The sequence below is a fragment of the Calidris pugnax genome, unplaced genomic scaffold (assembly GCF_001431845.1).
Source record: "Calidris pugnax isolate Ruff unplaced genomic scaffold, ASM143184v1 scaffold171, whole genome shotgun sequence".
Classification (NCBI taxonomy): Eukaryota; Metazoa; Chordata; class Aves; order Charadriiformes; family Scolopacidae; genus Calidris; species Calidris pugnax.
Window position 1 is genome coordinate 5,600,347 of NW_015091064.1, and position 22,743 is coordinate 5,623,089.

General features: G+C 37.7%; 1 protein-coding gene across 4 annotated transcripts in view; it reads left to right on the forward strand.

Annotated features, from left to right (window-relative positions):
* The first annotated feature begins 423 nt into the window (after positions 1–423).
* Positions 424–22,743, forward strand: part of LOC106896694 (phosphatidate phosphatase LPIN1-like) — a 37,955-nt gene continuing 15,635 nt past the window's right edge. Inside the window, exons 1-15 of one of the 4 annotated variants that reach the window (XM_014956852.1) lie at positions 424–621; positions 1,933–2,028; positions 3,002–3,336; positions 3,723–3,842; positions 4,327–4,434; positions 8,274–8,403; positions 10,394–10,703; positions 12,209–12,302; positions 13,703–13,890; positions 14,824–14,917; positions 16,414–16,483; positions 18,152–18,229; positions 18,354–18,446; positions 19,841–19,908; positions 21,947–22,091. In XM_014956852.1, the coding sequence (XP_014812338.1) occupies positions 430–621; positions 1,933–2,028; positions 3,002–3,336; positions 3,723–3,842; positions 4,327–4,434; positions 8,274–8,403; positions 10,394–10,703; positions 12,209–12,302; positions 13,703–13,890; positions 14,824–14,917; positions 16,414–16,483; positions 18,152–18,229; positions 18,354–18,446; positions 19,841–19,908; positions 21,947–22,091 (2,121 nt within the window). In that variant the 5' untranslated portion in view covers positions 424–429. The remainder of the gene's footprint in view (positions 622–1,932; positions 2,029–3,001; positions 3,337–3,722; positions 3,843–4,326; positions 4,435–8,273; positions 8,404–10,393; positions 10,704–12,208; positions 12,303–13,702; positions 13,891–14,823; positions 14,918–16,413; positions 16,484–18,151; positions 18,230–18,353; positions 18,447–19,840; positions 19,909–21,946; positions 22,092–22,743) is intronic. The other 3 variants (XM_014956853.1, XM_014956849.1, XM_014956850.1) reach the window with 3 other exon arrangements.

The window sequence follows — 22,743 nt, forward strand, 5'->3', positions numbered from 1 at the left end:
TTCCCTGACCTTAAAAGCCTGTAGAAACACATGAGAAAAGTGTATTTATTGTTCAGAGCACAATAAATGACAGGAAGATATGTGATTTTGGAAGCAATGCTTTTTGGAGATAATTGGAGATATTTATGAGCTGCAGAGTGTAAAAGTCTGACAGTAGTTTTGAATGCAACTGATTTTACAAACTTTTGAAAGTTGTTACAATTCTCTGACTTACAAGGTCTCCTTTGCTTTTGTCTTTTAATAGCTCTCTACAAACACATGTCAGCTGTAAATAAATCAGGTGGGAAATCATGATTCTATGTGAAGTTGTTAATTTGTGAAACAGAAGAATAGCCCACTGCTGGAGTCTCAGTCTGTCAAATGTCTCTAAAATATAAAGCAGGAATCAAAATCTTATTTGTTCTATTTTTTGCCTTTCAGGTCCAAACCATGAATTACGTTGGACAGTTAGCAGGGCAAGTGTTTGTAACTGTGAAGGAGCTCTATAAGGGAATAAACCCAGCCACATTGTCAGGATGTATAGACATAATTGTTGTACGTCAGCCAGATGGAAATCTTCAGTGTTCCCCTTTCCATGTACGCTTTGGGAAGATGGGAGTCCTACGTTCTAGGGAGAAAGTGGTAAGAAAATCAACAATTTTAATGTGTTCTGTCTGTGGGGTAACTGTAATGGTATGAAAGTTACTGAATGTTCTGTGGTATCCTAGTCAAGGTTTTCTTTAGATACTCTTTACAAAGTGCCCCAGTTGAGGCTAGATTCAATTAAAATGGTTGTTACTGATTATTGCATTTGAAAGCATACTTTTTAAGACATTGTTTACAATAAAACCAAAACAAACCATGAAATTTGTAACATTTATTTTCAGTAGAGCAAAATTTTGAATGTGCTGATTTGGGTTTATAATAGATGTCATTAGTGCCTGTGAATTAAGATCCCTTTGTTTAACGTGTTCATTGATCGTTAAAAAAAGAGAGTTAATCATGAAGTAGTATTTTCAGATAACAGAGTGTTGAGTTTAATTGAAGCTAGAAAAAGCAGTGAGGACCTTTAGATAAATGTAACCAAGCTGAATGACGTCGCAATATGGTATCAGATGTGAAGTTGCCAGTGAGTAATGCACCACAGATTGTGTTAGGAAATAATTTGTAACTACATATAGTCTAGGTTCTAATGTAGCTATAATTGTTCAGTAGAAAGATGCTAATATCACCATGGACATCATTCAATTGTTATGTGAATTAGAAAAGAATACCAAGATTTAGGATGGGTAGAAGTTGAAAATGTTACTGTGCCAATAAAATGTTACTGTGTCCTGAAATATAACATAAATATAAGCTTGTCCCAGTCTCCAAAAAAACCCCAAACCACCAGTGAAAATGGAGTTTGTGGCAAGGTTGGTTATAGGCAGAGAAAGATTCTCCTGAGAAGAAATGGAAATAGTCGGGTCTGCACAGCGGTGAGATGAACGTGTGGAAGACATGGACAATTTTTCTTATTTGTGCTTCTCATAGTGTAAAGAGAAGCCTGTCTAATGAATTTGAAAGACATTATATTAAAATTTGCATGTGGGAGTACTTCTTGCACAATACAAGATTAGGCTATAAATCAAAAGAGCAAAAAGATTTATGTGGTGAGTGAAGCATTCAGAATTACATTTAAAAAGATTCAGAACATTATATAAGAGCTATAAAACTTCCTGAGAAGAGGAGTGAGCCAGCAATAGGTTGAATGAGTTAGAAAAACATTCTGGCAACTGATGGCCTTATGAAGGGGGAGAGAAACAGAGAAGTTCATGATTTTATGTTTATTGTAAGGTTTCCTACACTTCCCTGAGAAGCATTTGCCCAGTGACAGGGAAGGGATAGCTGAACAGGAACTGTGTACCTAGAATAACTTTCTCTTCATTTGAGAATATATTTATTTTCTTCCAGGTTGACATAGAAATTAATGGAGAGGCCGTAGATTTGCACATGAAACTAGGAGACAATGGAGAGGCCTTTTTTGTGCAAGAGATGGATAATGATAAGGTAAGAGTCAAAACTAATTTTAATTTGTTAAAAATTCAATATCTACTCTTCAGAGTCAGTTCTGAGTTTAGGAATTTTGTTGAAAAACATACCTTTACCCATTTTATAGTTTTGAAAGTTTCTGGATAATTTTCTGCAATGGAAATTTAATACTATACAGTTGCTTCATTTTTTGAGTTGCTGAGAGTGAAAAAAATCTAAACAAGTAATCACATACCTAAAAATATTCAGAGTTTATGTACATACCTGTGTGTGAACAGAAATAACATGTATACGGCTCACATTCTCTGAAGATGTGTACAACAGAGGTTAATATATCCATGGAATTTTTTTTTTTTTGCAGAAATCTTTATGCAGTCAGCAGACTGCCAGTAAAAGTGCATGTGTCCTGTAAACATCTGTGCACACAATAATCTGGTATTAACCAAAGACGTGATCTTGCAACTATTCTTCGGGTGGAATTCTATTTAAATGAGAAGGCCTGCTCCTGAGCTGTGTGATTAAATACTAGTCTACATCAGTTATGGTCACACTGGTTTTGAATAGTCCACATGTAATGTGACATAAGAAAAGCTTTTTACAGGCACTTCTCTTCAGATAGCCCAAATAATTTTTGTCACAGTCCAGAGTGGAATGAGTTTTCAAATTCCTATTGAGTATGATACTACTAGTTTCAGGTGAGAGATTTGTGCATGTGCAGTATTCATCTCCATATTTAAATCTTCTGTGTGGTAACAGTTATTTGGTGACTGAAAATTGCTAGTAATACTTCCATGAATGTCTACAGATGTGTGTATATGATTGAATTAGTGATGTTTTTGTGACCTAGTTATAAACCACTGACCTATCTGACTACTATCTCTCACCTGAATGAATGACGCAGATTTTGGCAATTGTGCATATATTTTAGATCCAGATTTGTGATCAGCAGAGGAACTAATGTGTTGCATTGTTTGCATTTTTTCTTTCTCAGGAGGTAATTCCTTATCATCTCTCCACATCTCCTATTTTGTCTGAGGGAACTGCTTTAATGGAAGCTCAGCTGAAGAGGAACTCCATAGACAGGATAAGAAATCCGGACACCGGTGCATCCTCACAAGTACCACCCCAAGCCCATGGATCCCAGACTGCTATTGAAACATCTCCAGTCTGTAGCTCTGTGAAAAAAAGGAGGAAAAAGAGGAGAAAGTCTACCCATAAAATAGACAGCTTAAAAAGAGAAGACAATGGAGACACGTCAGAAGATGAAGATATGTTTCCTATAGAGATTAGCTCAGAGGAAGAAAAAGAACCATTGGACAATTCAAGGTATCACAGTGGAATTGAGGTCTATAATGGAAACCTAATGCTGGATTAATGTTCCATTCCATACCTTCTCACAATAATTTCTGTCTAAGTCAGTACATATGGTTGTCATGGTTTTGAACATCTCTAAGAAAAACCTTTAGACTAGAAAGCTATTGAAAATGTTACTAACAAAAATAATTGAAATGACATTGAAAACTTAAGAACAATCCTCCATCATGCTGTGAACTAGAAGGTGTGAATCAGATAACATTTCTTTATCTCCTTTAAGTTCAGGTTATATTAATTCTCCTCTGCAGTAGGGTTTGGGTTTTTTTTGTTACCTGAAGTATATGGCAGTTCAGTAATCAAGTATGGTTTTTAAATGTCATGTCTTTCCCTATGCCTAGGGTCCCTGTTCCGGATGTGTTTATCGATGACTTATCTGAAATAAAGGCTCCTGCAGTTTCTACATTTTCTCAGTCTGCATCTTACCCTCATTCAGATGGAGAATGGTCACCTCTTCAAAGGTACTTTTTCTGATAGTATAATTCTAAGTAATTTTGGTTTGATTTCTTACATGCTGGTGCTATATGAAGTCTTCCTAAAAATTCTGGTATCAAACATGGTCACTGTCAACTACTAGCTGAATGCTTTCCAAATTGCAATCAGGTGATCTCAATATACTGCCTCTGTAGTTAAGCATCAGAGGGGAGAGAAAGGGCTTAATTTAAATGTTTTGAATTGCATTCTGGAAGAAACTCTCTCCACTGACTATAAAGCTTAGTGGGATCAGCTTCACCAGTCTGGTGATAGCATGTGTCAAGCCCCTTCAATGGCTTTTTGAACTGTATGTTCTGTTTGTTTCCTGATTGCAGTATTCTGGATTTTGAAAACTGTAGACGTAAATTCAGCATTCATGTAGCTAATGCACAAAGAGCTTATGTTAATCAGCACTTGTGAATAATGACACCCTGTTTTTCTTTCTTTCTACCAACATGCTGTGCTTTCCAGTAAGCCTATAGATTGTGCAGGGCAGTCCTCTCTCCTCACTGTTCCAGCTGATGGAGGCCTATCTAGCTCTTGTCCTCAACAATCTTCTCACTTTTCTCCTCCAGACAGGTAGAACAGTTGTCCTCCCTCTTTTCTGGGCTGCTCTTTAATTCTTTTAACACACTAATACACCTTCAACACATTAATAGTATGTGAACTTTGTTGAACTTATAACTGCACTTATTGCTAACCCAGACACTTTGAAAGAAAGTGATGTTGGAAACCACTTCCTCTGCTTGCTTCTTTGTGGGCATTGTAAATTACTTTGATAAATCATCCATTAAATGGGAATGGCTAATATAAAATCAGGGCAATGAAGACCTGGGTTAAAACTGAAGTTGATCAAGATTATTAAAAAAAAGAAAAAGGAAGAATTACGTTACATTAAGATTACATTAAGTGCCATCATAGCTGTTAAGGAATACATAGGACTGTGACACAAATATTCAGCACCTACAGGATGCGAATCAGATATACTGATCTAAAGGACTGAAGTTTCCCTTTTTTCTTGTGCAGTACTGGCAGGATGGGTGGCTCTAGTTTGATCTGCAATATCTCAGCAATATGTGTAAGGCAAGAGAATTTCAGCTATGTTGGGCCAGTGCCTAAGGACAGGAGAATTGCAAGGCATATTCCAGCCCAAGACAAATGTCTTGGTGGTATAAGGAATAAGGAACCCATTTTGAGTCTGATCCATGGATGCATTTACAGGATACTGACACTGGGTTACAAATCTACGTAATCTTGATATTCAGCCTTATTGACCTCTAGTGGAAGTGTAACTTTAATTCAGGATTTCATTTGACCTAGCCACAATAAAAAAAAAATAAATTAAGGAATGTGATTGTGAGCTTTATTAGTCTTCAGTCTCATTTTACTTTGGTGGCAATAGTATGAAGTGAATAGCAGCCAAAATAGTCCCAGTGCCGGTAAAGGAGACGACATCTGGCATTACATATGGAATCAGAACTATACAAACAGGAAGTTTACAAACAGGACCATAGTAGGCATAATTGCCATCTGCGTCCATAAACTACAGAGATTATTGTTGCTGTTCCAGAAGGATATTTGTTGGAGAGTGTAGGTATTGGGTATTAAACAACAATATGTTTTATGAAGAAAAAAGTAAAGGTATTTCTCTATAACAGAAAATCAGCTCTCATCAGGAGGCCGCCAACCCTGTATTAATGTTTGTGTGTGGCACAGAAAATAGCAGTTTATGTTCCAGATGATATAAGGAATGAGAATGCTTTAGTACCCTCTTATACAAGCAAATTCATTTACTCCGTTTGCCTTCTGGATGCATGTTTGCAGTTTGATTTGGTCTTGGGCCTTTTGAATTAAGATGACATTGCAGTGGTAATTCTGGTGTGCCCTGAGGTTGTGTTAGCATTTGTACACTCATCTACAACGGGAAATAAACTGAAAAGAATTCTGAAGATCTAACATTTTATCCCTACTAAATCCTTATATTTTATTGTGTAAAAGAATTAGTATTTATAGAATGAGAATTAAGATGTCTCCATTGTGCTTGTCTCAAAAGTTCAGTAGATAGTGTATACTTTGTGTACTTTAATTTTAGGAGAGTGTGTAATATTTTGGGCGTCAGTTGCTAATCCTCTTCCTAATTTACCATGGTTCTACATGTAGCTCTATCTACTCTGAGCCAATAACCCAGACGCATGCATGGATCATTGGGTGGCTTTTTGCAGCAAGAACATTCTCAGAGCAGAACTTTGCTGGTTTTAACAGACACACATATGCAAGTGCCATATTTCTGGCACTTGTACGTGTGTGTCTGGGAATATACATCATGGTTCTTGGTGCTGAGTAACAGCCTGGGATTCTTCCCACTCAGTTGTGTGTACAAGGGAACTGTATTTTCAGGGAAACTCATGGGAAAGGCAAGGTTCTTCCCCCTTTGCCCTCAATCAATTTTCTCACTGAAAAAATGCCAAAACTGATGCAATGCCTGTATTCTCTGAGGTTGTCTGGCTGGGTAAGTGAACCTGGGCTGAACATACCCTAAAGCCCAGACTGCAGATATTTCTAAGTTAATAGTAGGTATTTTGAAGGTTAAAATGTATATAGGGCAAAGATTAACTTGTGCAGTGACAACACTTCCTTAAATCTAGATGTTTGGGGCTTAAAGCAGCAGTAGAAGCATTATTGCCTGCTGAGATTTTCTGAAGTGCCCAGGCTCCTGATTTCCAAGGTTTCAATGGGCCCCAGATGCATGGAAAATACTGCAAACCCTACAAACTTGTCAGTGGGAGATAGAGAAGATGCTGAAAAGTCTACCAGATGATTCTTGAATCCTTAGAGCTTGAAAATACTTTAAAAATCACATTATCTTGATTCCTTTGTCTGTCAAATGGTAGGTTACACCTTAGAGACTAATAAAAATTTGAAATTCTTAAGACTAAAAAAGATCTTCCACAGTGGTATTGCTTATAATTTTTATAGGTCAGTTAGATAATGTAATTATCTGTGGCTAAGAAGTCATAGTGTTTGCCCACATTCAAAGTGTATCTTACTGCAACATAGATGGAAACAGGGAATAGTGTAGATAATTAGGTTGCTATTTTTTCAGATGTGAAATTCACGGATGTTTAAATGCTGCTTTGTGTTAGTGTAAAGTAATTATTTTCCTGTGACCAATGAATTCCCTACCAGCCAGCTCTACAAAACTGCCTTACATTGAACAGAGCACTGGAATGGGCTGCCCAGAGAGGCTGTGGATTCTCCTTCTCTGGAGATAATCAAAACCTGCCTGGATGTGTGCCTGTGCAACCTGTTCTAGATGACCCTGCTTTGGCAAGGGGGTTGGACTAGATGATCTCCCAAGGTCCCTTCCAACCCCTACAGTTCTGTGACTCTGTGATTCTGTGAAAGAGCAAAACTGGTTTGGATATTCACTTTTATCCAGAAGGTAAAGAATAAATCAAACACGGAGAATTTATACTGTATGTAGGAAGCATTTTGGTTTTGAGAGTGAGGGTAACTCAGTTTGCACCTTTGATTCAGGAATGTCATGGATTCTTTTGTTGCTTGTAGTTTTTAAGTCAGGATTGCATGAGTGTACTAAAGACATACTGTGGCCGAGACAAAAAATAATGGGCTTTGCTCATGGGGTTCTGGGTGAAATTCTGTGACTTGTGGATGCAGAAAGGCAGAGTAGGTAATCTGAAATTTTCCTTTTGTCCTTGAAATTAGTGAATCATTACTTATTAATGTCTGACTTGACATCACATTATTGACTTCACCACATTAAAAATGTTCTACAAACTGATAATTTACTAATTAGTTATTAAATATTTTATATTTATTCGTCAGCAAAACAAACAGTTAAATATTTTTGAGCTGGAAGGGCTCAAATTCTTTGTGTAGCTTTTCTTCTGGTTTCCCTATAAACATACACTCAAGGGTAGATCTGAACAAGTTAGTAGAAGGAAGTAATCACCTGGATTCCTTACAGTAATTTATTACTTAGTCAGGGTAAAGTGTCTTGTTGATGCGAGTGAGTAATTTCTACACTTCACATCCATTGTAACAATACTAACTTCTATTCATCTACTGCTGCTAGTACCATCCCCATTCTTTTTTCTACATAGGAAAACAAAAATTCTCCTGGCATGTTCAGGTGCAATGGTCTTGTTCCTTCTCTTTCAGCTTCTCAAATCCTACTTCTGTGAAAGCACTTAACTGAAATATGGATGAGACCTCTGAATGCCAGTCTAAGAGGATCCTGAACTGTTTAAACTGTTTTTCCATACTTTTACAGTTTCAGTTGGCTAATGATTATTTAGATCTTCAATGCTTTGGGTTGGTGGATATCCGTTTGGAAAGTGCTTAGTGCATTGTGGTTACTTTTAGTTTTGTAATAGTTTTTGTTTGTTTTTCTTCAGCCTATCAGGTTCACGCCCACCTACTCCTCAAAGTGACTCAGAATTAGTCAGTAAACCTACGGACAGAAGTGGACTGAAGAATAATCCCCACATGCACTGGGCATGGGGAGAGCTACCCCAGGCTGCAAAGGTATCCAGCATAATTTATTTAATTCCTGCTAGCATCTATTGTGCTTTAATGGGGCACGTGTGCCTATTCTATTGCAGACTGCTGAAGAGGGAATGTATCCTGTTTTTACATAAAATTGCAACGTTTTATGTAAGAGAATTGCATAGAATCATAGAATGTCTTGGCTTGGAAGGGACATTTAAAGGCCATCTAGTCTAACCCCCCTGCAGTAGGCAGGAGCATCTTTCTCCTTAGGAGTTACAGGAGTCCCGTGGATGTTCTTAACACCAATGATATATAGAAGAAAATTAAGAAGTACCTGAGACCTAGTCTTGTAAATGTTAGAAGCTTAAATAACATATAAAATCAAACCCACTGTCCTTTGGTAAATCACTGAAATTCATAAATGGTCTTAGCTGGAAATCAGGTGCTTGGTGTTAGCAGTGTGATTCAAAAAAACTCAAATTGGTTGCTTGAGTACATAAGCGTCCAGGAACACCTGCAGGTCTGTATCTCTGCAGGCCCAGGCATGCTGTTCTCTTGGCTGAGCCAACTGGCTTGGTGCCTGTCTCCTGCCTGGAGCCGTTTGGCCCAGTTAGATGGCAGGATCTGGAGTCTGCCAGTAGCACTGTCTCCCATGCTGCACAGTAGCCACGAGCAGCTGAGTACACTGCAGGTCTGTCAGGTACTGCCTGGCTCCTTATGATGGCTATGGAGTCAGCATTACATAGGAAAGGAGAGACTCAGGGCTTGTGCCTGCCTCAGGATGTGAGAAATAAAGGTCAGGTTCCAGTGGCATATTGCAGCTACGGGAGCAGGGATGGTGCAGGGTTTGGCCCCTTCTGCTGAAGGCTGGCTTCCCTGCAGAAAGGACTGCAGGAGTGATGGGGTCAGGAGCAGTATAAAGAAACAAAATCCCAGCTTTGCAGGCCAGGGAAGTGGGTATCCTCCTCGGAGAAGACTTCTGTGTTCTGGTGGTGGCATCAGAATTATAATGGCACTATTATAATTCATGTTTAGTTCACTGTTAGTAGCTAGTGACAAAAGCAGGGCTAGGAATCCAGAATTCTTAATTCCTTTTGAAGAGTTCTGGCTTCTTGTTTAGTAGGCCAAAGATGAGATGTCCCATCACCTTTGCATTATTCTCCTCCTCATGTATATTAGAAGAAAATTGGGAGCTATGTTTTGTACAGAGAGAACTTATTTAATTGCACAGGTCCAGGCAGCAGTTTCAAATTGGCATTTCCAGTCTAGAATTTAGGATTTCCTGTTAGATTTAGGTGTTTAATTTTTATTCCAGTCATACAGACTGGTGTGTGTGGCAGATCTTATTCCTGGAGGCTTTTCCCTCTGCATACTTTGTCTGTGTCCTTGGCCAAGCTATTTAGAGTTGAACTGGCCATAACTGAACTGGGGGTTATGCTTTGGTTGCTGGGTGAGCCAACACAGGCAGGACTCAGGAACAACCACAAAACTATGGATGAAATGTAAAGAGTAAATTTATTTTTGCTACCTCGCCCACTGGGGGATTCCCCAAAGCAACACCTGGGCAGAGGCACCCAAGCAGGAGTGCAGGCACTGTGGAGCTCATGCTAGAGGACCTGTCTGGTCCCTGAGAGCATCCTGATAGTGTATGAACACCAGTCTGCGCTCCATTCTCACGTTTGTTGGGGTTCCCTTCTGAAGAAAAGCTAGGATTTGTGCAGGAAGGGAGGGTGACAGGGTGGGAGCTGTGATGTGCTCTCAGGCAGGTGAATGGGAGGTGAGGCCTGTAGAGCACATTGCAGAGCAGATCTTTCCTGGCCCCAAGATAGAGGTGAATTTTACGCAAGCAAGCGCAGAGCAGAGAGGTCTTTTGTACGCTGTAGTCTCCACCTCAGCTGTGGCTTTCTGCTGTAGTTCGTTACCTTGAGAATCTGATCTCGCTGCAGTGAACAGAACAGGTTAAACTCTGGCTGTTGCATTTTTAAAGAGCATTTCTTTATAACAATCTGTTTATTTTTCCTCACAGGCCAGCTCTCTGCTCAAAGCAAAGGAACCCAGCGTGGTGGATGTAAATCCTTCTGAAAGCACTCACTTTCGGGTCATCCAGAGTTCTCCTGTAGAGGAGTTTAATACTGTATGTCCTCTACCTGCCCTTGGACAAGCAGATGCAACAACTGCTGATGAAAATGAACCCTTACCAGCTGAGACAAATAAGCCAGAGACAGAGTCTCCAGAAGCAGCTGTACCACCGTTGCCTGCCAATGAAGAAATAAAACAAGCTGCAGCTTGCTCAGCTCAACCAGCTGGCAAGACAGATTCCCCTTCCAGAAAGAAAGGTAAAACTGTTGATTCTGCACTTTTATATGTATGATTTTGTCTTCAAATTTCATGGTGATAAAGCACCTCATTGTCATATAAATTAATCTGTGTCCTGAAGTGACTTTTAGATCTGAAAAAGAATAAGCTTTGGAAAGAACCTTCAAAATCTGAGCTGCGCAGCAGGCTGTTTGCAGGAGCCATGTAGTAAGATAAGAGATTCTCCTTATTCTGGGAATTTTGGCAGCTCTGTATGTATGAGCAAGACTGCAAAACTTGCTCCAAATTCATCGGTATTTGACAGATTCAGAGATTTCACTTTTTGGTACGAGCACACAATAGATCTGCTGGTTCATCTGCTCGGCCTGCTTTCTGAGTTATGTGTTGCTGGTAGCTGTGGAACCTATCTGCTCGAGTACAGCATTATAGTACGTCTCTTGCCCAAACAACAGATTAGCCATAAAATAAGGTGCTTCTGTTTCACATGAGCAATTTCAGTTCTGTGTGGTACATGTCCTGTCCTGAATTTGTGAAATATAATTCTGTCTGCTTTTCTGCTTCTTAGTTTCTGGGCTCTATATCCATGGTGTTTTTTAATGTGTTACAATCTTCAAATGAAACTTATTTGCTTACAAACGTTATGTTTTAGAGCTCTAGTTATTCTATAATTTTGTAGGACCTATATAAGCCTGGTTTGTGCAGCTGCTTTTTAACCAGTAAACATAGAAGTTTCCTAGCCACTTACCCATGTGTTCCACTCTCTTTGAAGAAAAAAAAAAGTGTGTTACTCTGCTTAATATTCAGTCTTTACATAACTTTTTTTTGTGATGCTTGGTGTTGGAATTTGGGACAGTGAGAAGTCGTGGGTTTTTGGATTGAATTCCAAATTAGGTTTTGACCCTACAGTGGTTGCTTGTCCAGATCCACCAGCAACAACAGGACAGTGATGACTTTGTGTGTTGGCACTAGTGAAAGACTTAGGAGGGTTGTCTTGTCCCCACAATGACACGTGTGCACACACAACACATCAGTTCTATGTGCTAAACAGTGAGTTGTCTCCATAACGAGCCCGTTATGAGTGTATGAGTGACTATAGTGTATAGTCTGTTGTGTTATTTCTCTTTTGCAAGGGGGTATTGAAGATTAGTTCTGGGAGGTTAAATGCTCTGATTGCCTTACTGTGATAATTGGCTGATGCAAATACTCAGAAAGTTTTCCTTTTGCTGTTTATCTGCAGTGACCGCTGACTTCTAATTCTCAGTGGTATTGTCTGGTATAAGGAGGCTTCATCATAGCTCAAAACTAATCCTCTGGTGTCCCATTTTGGGTACTTAAAGTCTGAACAATGTATGTGAGCAACTTATTTTGAAATTTTTGGCAGTACCATTTTATACAAACACAGTTCACAAACTTGTAACTTTTCTGGTTTCTCAATCTTAAAATGAATAGTTAAACAGTAATAGCAGTTCTGGCTTGTTACTCAGAAAATGCTCATTAATAGGCTTATTTGTGCCATCCCTTACAGACAAACGAAGCCGGCATCTTGGTGCTGATGGTGTCTATTTAGATGACCTCACTGATATGGATCCAGAAGTTGCTGCACTTTATTTCCCCAAGAAGTATAAGTCCTTTGCTTATATTTTTACTATTTAAATAGCTCTTGTCACCTTCCAGATTTAGATCAAACTCTTCATTGCTAACCAGATAAGACCTCTTTTTCAGAGCCCAAACAGAGGTGAAGGCAGAAAGAAAATAAAACAGAAGGGATATTAGAGCTTGTGGAAAGCTCTGTATTTGGGCTTGAGAAGTGTGCTTGAAACTGATTTTCTGTTTTGGTCAATTGAGCATCATATATTGATTGTGGATTGTTATGTAATGTACACTGATGTTTGTGAGTGTTACTCACATGCCCTGGGAGAGCAATTGGCCTTGGGATATATTTATCCCTGTGTCCTTGCTTATTACCGTGAAGAACATATCTTACTGTTAACAGTATTAGCATAAAATTATTGCTCTAATGTTGTTCTACTGTGGGTGATCACCTGTAAATATGAGTGTTAGAAAATAATTTTTGGAATATGCATGACAGATTTATTTATGAAAATATTGCACCCTGAACATACAATTTCCAACTAGTTCCAATTTTTATTAGAGCCTCTTGTAACATTTAAAGTCCTCTTTTCACATCATAGTTGTCATTTGACTAAAGTCCTTGAGCAACAACTAAAGTAGCTTGCATATTTTATTTTTCTTTCTTGCTTGCTTAAACTCAGCTGTTGTAACATTAGTATTTCAATAAAACTGAGAAAGATTAGTAATATGGAGAAAAAAGCTGGATTGAAAAATCCTTTCTCAAATGCATTCATATAAATCTGGAACGGAAAGCAGAGTTTGAGCCTGCACTTTGTAATAATGAGCTCCTATACCCAGTTGAAATCTATGTAGAGATATTATTTATTGTTTCTTAAAATTTTAGTCCTAGTAGTTTTAATGTATTTTATTTATATATACAATATGTACATGACATATAAATACACAAACATATACATCTTTTGTTTTGAGCTTAGCTATCAGTTTATATGATTAATGTAAATGAAGTAATAAACTTACATGTGTAATCCTGCTCCTGTGTGGGAATAATTCTCCTAGTATAAACTGTTTATAGTGGCATTATTATGTCTAGTAAGGTTGTACAGTTTATTGTCTTATTTTTCTTATCTCTTGTAAATAAGTGAAGCTATAATTATGCATGCCTAGTTTAGGCAAGTAGCAGATTATGTATTTATTACAGAATTACATTATTACAGAAATGTAAATAATTATGCATGCCTAGTTTAGGCAAGTAGGTAGAAGCAACCTAATATGTGAGGATATGTGAATCCTATACTACTTTGTTTAAATTTTATGGTAAAACCAGGCAATTTTGGTTTGTATGTATCAGATGTAAATGATGCTTGTTGAAGGGAGAGAATTTGGGACTGAATACATGAAAACTGAATTCCTGATTTTTCTTTTCCAGTGGGGATAATGCCCAAAGCAAGAACACAACCGACACAGCGCCGCGCTCTGCCAGCCAGTCCCCGCAGTCTGTCGGGAGCTCAGGTGTTGACAGTGGAGTTGAAAGCACCTCGGATGGAATTCGAGATTTGCCCTCCATTGCCATTTCTCTCTGCGGAGGCCTTACTGACAACAAAGAAATAACCAAAGGTACAGAATGACCTTCTGAATTACCGCATGTGCAGTCAGCCAGGTTTCAGCATCCTAGACAGAGGAAGCAGTGCCCTCCTGTGGCTGTACTCAAGAACGTGTTGAGAAGATAAATACTGTTCCCAAAATGATGTTTCCTAGACAGTTTAAAGTTTTTGAAGTTTTTAACATAAAGTTTTCATACTTAAAATAGGAGACACATAGGGCGTATGATTTTTAACACACTTCAATAGTTCACTATATACTATTTTTTTTGAAAATATTTTATTGGTATTTTTATTTCCTGATACTACTACATTTCATATCACAATAGCGTTAATGGTACTTTAGCCACTTGGTACAGTATATAGCTAGGAAATTCCCAGTCGTTAGTATCAGGAATGAAAAAGGTGGTCTGTAAATGGGAACTCTAGGAGGAGGAGTCCGGAACCTCTAACCTGAGTTCCTGCTCTACCTCCAGTTTCTTTTGTGACTCTTAGATAAATCATTTACAGTGCTCTGTGCTTTAAACTTCCAGATGCACAACATGAAGATAAATGGATTAAGACTTGCAATTTGTTCAGTTTTGAAAATCATATGAGCCTGATGCTACACTATTCAGATTGCTGTTCGGAAGCTAGTTATAAAAAATACAACTCCAATAAATCACAGTATATATGAAATGTTTTAATCAGAATCACTTGTGAATTACATAGATTTTTGTGAAAGGAGTCACAACCAGTGGAAAGGGTTTTTATGAATAAACGTTTTCATTTTGCTGACAGCCTTACAAGTGATAATTAAGTTTCTGGCTGTGCATTTACACATATGTTGAGCCCATCAGTTCCTGCTCCTAACTTGGACAGAGGATCAGTGAAGGGCATGACAAAGTACTTCCTTGCCTTGCTTGGAAGTACTGCATGCTTTACCTATGTAATTTTTTTTCCTCCACAGAAGAATTCTTAGAACATGCAGTAACATATCAGCAATTTGTGGACAATCCTGCTATCATTGATGACCCTAACCTCGTGGTTAAGATTGGAAATAAGTAAGTATATTTCAGAAAAAAACAACATTTTACTGTAGTAACAAAACACTTCTGTGGCACTTCAGTGCATTAGATCAGTTTCACCATAGCTGGAAAAGAGATTTTGAATGTTCATAGCTTAGATTAATCCAGAAAGAATCATACAATCATCTAGATTGGAAAAGACCCTCAGGATCATCAAGTCCAACCACCTACCCTACTCTACGAAGTTCTCCCCTACACCATATCCCCCAATACCACATCTAAACGACTCTGTATTGAATTCAGGCTCTTCTAGTTACCTTTCCTCCTTTAAATGGAGAGTGAAGAGCAGTTTCAGATGACCTGTTACAGCTAACTGACACAATTTGAATTTCAACAAGCTCGTATTAAATGCTAATAGTGTTCACACTCAATTGGCAGGCTAAAAATGAAATAGGACATGCACTTGCTAAGGCTTGCCCTGAGCCAGTTTGAATAATTAATATTTACGGGGATCTGGCAGTCTGCTTGCAAGCACTCTGTACCCAGCAGTTTGTCTGTATATACTGAATATTTTGCTAATATGCCTCTGCGGAGGCACTGCTTTTTAAGGCTTGTCAAACTTCACCTACTGAGTATGAGACTTACATTTCTGCAAGGCTAAGACACTATTTCATATGTTTATACTGCTGGCAGAAGCACAGCACTATGGTCTGTGCCAGATGCAGCGTTTTTGAGGGTGTTTTAACTTGAGAGCTCCTTGCACCAGGCATACAATGTTATGGAGGAGGAAAAGAGGTATCACAGCGTTGTGCTGCCCTTAGAGGTTAGGAAACCCTTAGTTATAGGCATCACTTGTACAAATCTGATATGCCTGGTGCATCCTTATGTGATAGTTTGTATTGTGTGTGTTACAACCTCATACTTGACCCTCTCTGTAGTCTGAGGTGAGTCACTTGCTGCTTTCCTGCCATAGTTCTCTCAATTTGATGGTAATGTTTACCTGCCTACTGATATGTTGGGAAAAAGAAAGGAGTACTTGGTGAGGCTCTTACTGTCATATTCTCTGGATGTCATGTGAGCTTCAGCTTCCCTAGGCAGATGGAAGATAATTCTGTATTTGTCTTAACTGTCTGTAACAAGAGTTGACCCGTGTTCGGCCTGTAATAGCAAAAGCTTGACAGGCTACAGCCCCCAATTTTTATGTAGTTCCTTAATAGAAAAACAGTGAAAACAGCTTGTAAAAAATGTAGCTTGTGCTGTGATAATGAGGTATAGTACAGACATGAGGAATGTCTGACAAATACCATTTCTACTTAAGGACCTGACTTGCATACATTCAAAAGTATATACCATAAGCACCTGTGAACATACTGTGGAATAAGGTGGGTTTGCTGTTACTGGTGCAAGCCAGAACTTGGCTTGTGCTAAAGCAAATTCCTGGCTTTAACCTGCTGGATGATAAATACTAGATAGATTGTGAATTGGAACCTTGGGGTTACAAAATGCAGTAATTGTGTCTCTTGCACGCCCAGGTACTACAACTGGACAACAGCTGGTCCCCTTCTGCTAGCAATGCAGGCATTCCAGAAACCTCTGCCAAAGGTGAGATTGAACATGCAGGTTGGTCAAAGGAAGAGTTGTGACATTCTGCCACTTATTGAGGCTTATGCTAAGGGCTAAATAAGCAGGACTAAATTTGGTCTGTGAATCATGTTTATTTGCTAGGCTAAGATCATTAAAAATACTTTGAAGGAGGAAAACTTCCTGTTTTCCTTCATTAATATGGATTGTAAACATAAATTATATTGACCCATGTTAGTATTCACTTTAGCTGAATACTTGATGACTGCTTTCTGTTTTATCTGTATGCAGTGTATCCTATCAAATAAAAATAGAGGCCACGAATTTTAACCTCAGGGAGTAAGCTTTAAGTGCTAGATAAGGAAGGCCTGTAGCTTTCTAGTTTTCTCTTTCTCAGTTGGTTGATCATAACCAACTCAGGTAGGTGGTGCCAGATAGGTACAACTATGTTGCAACAGTCTGTATGATTGAGAAGGTTTACTTGGCTGAACTGTACCTCTGAAATTAAAATTACTCATTTATGTTACTAGTCATCTTACTGGTTTTCTTAATGACTTGTTAATTAGGAGCTTTGATTTGCTGTAATAAAGGAACTAAGGAATTGAAATGCTAAGATACTTTATCAAAAAAGGCTTTATGAACTGATTGAAAAGTGGAGTTTTTGCAAACAAATCACTCATGTTTTGCAAAATACAATTAAACACATCTAACGGTAAGCATGTGAATTATCTCACTAAAAATCAATAGGACATCTGCTTGAAGTTGTCCATATGCTTGAAAACTCCCTAAATTGTAGCTATTGTTCTCAACAGTTGCATTTCATTCTCAGTAACTCCATCTGCTCCTTGTTTTTCTTATTTTTCTTTAAAAAGTTCTCCACTTATTTGCTCAACTTTATTCCTTTGTGATTCCTTTCTTTTCTTATATACTCTAGATAATACAGTGAAGGGAACCTATGGACACACTGAAAAAAAGGGATGCATTGTCCCATACATTAGCTGAACTCAACCCTCTGTCTTAACTTCTAGGAGTTCTTGGAATCGTTTTTCTCTTGCTTTTTTTTTTTTCCTAAATCATTAATCAATGTCACTGTTTTATTTGGTGACTTTGCTTACAGTGGAGGCTGTCATCTCAGAAGGGCAGTGGCCAAGCTATCCAAGGGCATACCAAGGGCCACCTTTACTGTAATATTTTCCCCCTTTTATCTTTTGTGTGCTCTCTGAGTGAAAGAATTCAGCTCTCCTTGTTACAGTGCATAAAGCTCCTGTCATTATGAGCATTGAAAGAAACTTTTCTCTACTGAGGTCTAGTACATGTAACTAATGACAAGTTGCTAGGGTTTAAAAAAAACCAGTTGTAACATTTCAGTCAAATTCATAGCATCATACTAAGCTCATAAAATCTTGTAACTTCTTTGCTTTTTTCCAAAGTGATGATTAAGTATGAATGTTGTAGTTATTTTAAAATGAGAATAGATATCTTGCATGTGGGTTTGTTACTGTTTTGCATGAGAGCTCTTTTGGAAGGGATATTTTTCTTTTTTTCTTTTTGAATATGATTTGTACTAAATAACTTCAACTTAAATACAGTAGGTTCTCCATTCTAGACATTATACTAACACCTGTTTATGCTTTTCTTTTCTTCTTTGATTTTATCTCTTTTTCATTTTCCTTTTAAAAATACCATAAGTATTCATGCTTAAGTTACTTCAGAGCAGCTCTGGATACCATTAGATTTTGCTTTAATAGAATTTATGGTCCACAGACAGTATGTTTACTTTTATTCTACTTATTATCAGTTAAAATTGTGTGTTTGGCACTTTCTTTCATTTACATATATCAGGTTGTCCTTTGTTTTGGTTTTTTTTTATGTTACCATCCATTTATCACAGGCTACTGTGGAATCTATAATGAGGGACAAGATGCCCAAAAAAGGTGGAAGGTGGTGGTTTTCATGGCGAGGGAGGAACAGCACTATTAAAGAGGTAAGTTTAAGTAGCAAGCACGGTTTCCTTCCGATTGCAGTGGGAAGGCTGGATACCTCCATGTTTATCTCTCAGAACTTTGCTTCTGAAAGTAACTCAATATTCAGTTTGACTGAGGATATACACATTAAGATGTTTAAACGGGGTCTAAAGTCTGATTTCTTCTGGATCAGACTCTACCTGAAATAATTGCCTGCAGTGTTTTGGTTCGGCATTTATTTTCAGTACACAAACCTGACACAGTATCATCTAATGGATTAAATCTGTTTTTAGGAACTTAAAATCAGAGCTGTGCCACTAATTTAATATTTTCTTGTAGATTATCTGCCTTTGTGCAGTTTCCTTTTGATAGTTGAAGAAAAGATATATTTTTGAGTAGTGTGAGCTGTAAAATTCAGCAAAACCTAAGATGGAAAACTGACTGTATATTAGTTTTAAAATCTTTTTGAATTTCATTTCTGAGCATTAAAAGTTTGTGGTAATGGTCTTAAAACCATGGATGAACATTAAAGAACAGTGAAAAAAGCAAAACTTTATATGAAATATTGATCTCCTGTCTAGACATATTTAATCTTTAAAGTTGCCTAATAAAATCTCTTCATATTAATTTATACTATTGAAGCATTAGTACTTTGAGGGAGAAAATGACTTCTAATACATTTTTATGCTTGTGCCTCAGTCAATGAACTGTTTTAGCCTTGCACATGAAATAACCATTATACTGATCTGTGGGTATGAGCTTTGGAGAGCTGGATTTTAGTTTTTACAGTTAGTTGAAGTTTTTAGAATTTCTCTCTGAGTGGAACTATTGGTTGTCTCTTGAGCTGTGGGAGCTCTACATGGATAAGGGGAGCTGTTAGTGTTTGTCTCAAAATCATTCGCTATTTAAAAATCTTGTTGGATGGAATTGATAGAGCTTAGCATCTACTTAAGGTAAAAGTACTTTGGAAAATGTTATTGGATTAAGGATTTTAATGATTCTGTGAAAGGTAGTTGTAGGGTTTTTTTTCCTTTTCGCCAGTCTTTGCTATTTCAACTGAAATCTAGTTGTTTGAGGTGCATGAACTGAGTAGTTACAGGATTCATCCCAGAACTTCAGCAATGCTAGATGTGAAATCTGATATTTCTGTACTTCTTCCGTTTTAATTCTTGTTCTGAGTTTTTTATATTTACAATTTTTAGTTCTTTGTGCAGCCTTTATTCTTTAAGAAAACCATAACGTTTTCTTTTGCTTTGCCTAGGAAGGAAAGGAAAGGAAAGCAAAGGAAGCAGACATGCTGTTGATTTTTACCAAGTCTGTACAAGACAGAATTTGGTTTTCAAATATTTTTCTAAAAATAGTTCCTTTCTGTCCAACAGGAGATACACAGCTTCTCATGCTTGTATTTTTACAGGAAGCAAAGCCAGAGCAAGGGAGTGGACTTACAGGAGAAGACTCTTCACAGATGAGCATGGCAAACAGGTATGTCCAAACTTATCTGTACCTGAAATGAGCAGGAGTTACCATTTAAAAATGAAAGGGAGCTACCTCTTATAATTCAGTAAAGAAGTCCTGCATCGGTGAAATCTGTTTAATTTGTTATTCATTGCAGCAAATAAGTACAGATAGGAAGGCTCTAGCCGTGGCAGTGTTGCAGACCTTGCGAGTGTGCCCTGACTATTCTGTGGTTTGGCTGGCAGCTCCGTGACACACATTCCAGACCCTTGAAAACAATAATTGGAGCAGTTCTCTGAAGCTATATGTATCTCTCAAGAGTTTTCAAGGGAGCAATATAGACGATGCCATGCTGGTTTTAGATCCCAGTTGCTAAAATTTCTGATTTACTTATATTTATGACCTGACATCTTAATTTGTTCCTGCATATTTTGGGAAGTCCAGGGGCCTAAGACTTTCCAGAGGATTTTTTCACATGCAATAGTCACAGTTTTCTATTACTTCTTTTAAGGATTGCAGAAGTCCCTTTCTTCTCGTGCTCCAAACTAATTGTACTATGTGGCCAGAATCTCTCCCTCAGCAGGGTTCCATAAAATGAGATTTAACTTGCTTTGGAGGCTTTAGAGGGATGAGTTAGCGAGGGACAGCTTTCCTACCTTGCCCCTTTTCTGTACCTACAGATTTTACTGTAAAGACAGCCTGTCTGTATGCTCTCTGCACTTAGAGCCCAAAAGGGCCAGATTGAAATATGCTTTTTCAGGGATCATCTTTATGAAACAAAAAGTCACTAGCTGTCATTCTTTCTTGAGGTCAGCAGTTGCAGTCCAGGTGAATGTGCTGGAAGGAGGATTCCTCGTTCTGTAGGAGAACTAGCTGTTATCTCAGTTGCCTTTCTGAGTTTGTGAGAGCCACAGAATAAATCGGAAAGGCTGATTTTCCTTTTAAGGATGACAAGTGATGTTTAGGTCTGTTTTTTACATGGTTGTTTAAAGATAAAATTTAAAGTGGGATTAAGACTTCAAGCAGACTAGATTCTGTAATTGGTGTTCTTAGTTTAAATATTAACTGACCTTAGAAATCTGTCATTAAGAATTTATTGCTTGCAAAGAAAATGCAACAAGTGGGATCTTGAGTAAAGCTTTTGTGATCTGATGTTAAACAGGATAAGATAAGTTTTTAAATGTTGGTAGTCATGACATATGGTACCTTGATATTGGGTCAAGACTTCCTAACATCAAACAATATCCAGGTGTGATCTGAAGAAGAGGCAAAATGTTGGTTGTTTTAAAGACGATTTGTAGGATCTGAAAGGGTATTTTACCTTCCACCTAAGGTGATAGATTTCTTTACTGTAGGAAAACTTTTTCTCTGAAGAAAAATATCCTTTAAAAATTTCTGAAAAAACAGTTGTAACAGGAGAAAAAACACATTATACTGATGTGTATGTAAACAGAATTGTGCAAAGGAGCACATGTTGTATAACTTATCATCATATTGTGAATGGGTTAATCCTGCAAATCCTGGAAGGGAATAATCCAGTGATCTAAAATTGCTCATTGAAAGAGAAGGAGGAGTTATTTTCTATAATAAGATTTCCATGACATGGATTTTTATTTTTATTTTTTTTTTTTTATTAATTGTTCATTCTTCAGGGGAAGAGAGCAGGGGGTAGAGAAAACCAGCATAATAAACGCCTCTTCTGGGAACTGAGGAATTTTTTTAGCTACAGTATCTAATGGGTGTTATTTTTTTACCAGTATGAGATTTTTGAGTCAATATAGCACATTAATTGACATCCGTTCAATTTAAGTAATGAAAACTAGCTTATAGACACGTGAATGACTAGAATAATCCAAGTATGAATAGCAGGGAACATACGTGAATGAAAATTCTGCACTTCATTGATGTATTTAAAGCCATGATGTGAATGCCCTCCTGCGAGACAGTACTTAGGAGCAGAGAATCAATGACTTATTTGGTGACTCACAGTTAATGCATTTTTAATGGATACTGAGATGCATTTACTGACATGATAACATCATTTTCTGTGTGTGCAATGTTCCAGAATAAAAGATGAATCTTCTTCAAGCGATGAAGACCCTAGAGCTGCCAAACAAAACCTCGGGTCATTACAAACCAACTCAAGTCATCTCTCATTATTGTCTGGAATCAGTTACAAAAAAACACTTCGACTCACTTCTGACCAGCTTGTGAGTTAAATTTACTTCTTTGTTCTGAAATGTCATTTCTGTAATGCAACATGAACAATACTGTTAGTCAGGCTTGCAAAGCTTAATTAGCTCTTACATCTTGCATTTAATTCTTTCTCATGTTATATTTAAAAAAAAAATATATTTTCCCTTCTCTTTTCAGTATTAAGCATGAATGTTGTACCTTGCAGCAAGTGCTGGGGTTCAGAGGTTGGGAGACATGGGATCCCATTTAGAAAAATATCAAAATTAAATTCCAAAGTCACCTGAATAAGTGTACTGAAACCACATCCTTTATAATGTGCATGTTAACCCCCAGGTCTCAGGTCCCTTTTTTTTTTTTTTTTTTTTTTTTCCTCCTCTCCTTTCCTTTCCCCTTACTCATAGGCACGTGGTCACATTTTACATCAATACGATTTTCTGTTAGTAACTTGTTAATTCACAAGCAGCTCTTTCACTATGGGGCCAGGCTATTAATTTCTTTGGAGCCAATTCTCTTCCTCTGTGACAGAGGTGTTTTGACTAATAGTGACAAAACTGTTAGAGTTTTGTGTTCTACACATTCCAATTTGATTTGGAAAAATGGGCTACTTTAGGGAGATATTTTTGTTGTCTTATCTACAGCCAATTAATTTTCTGAAGGAAACCTATA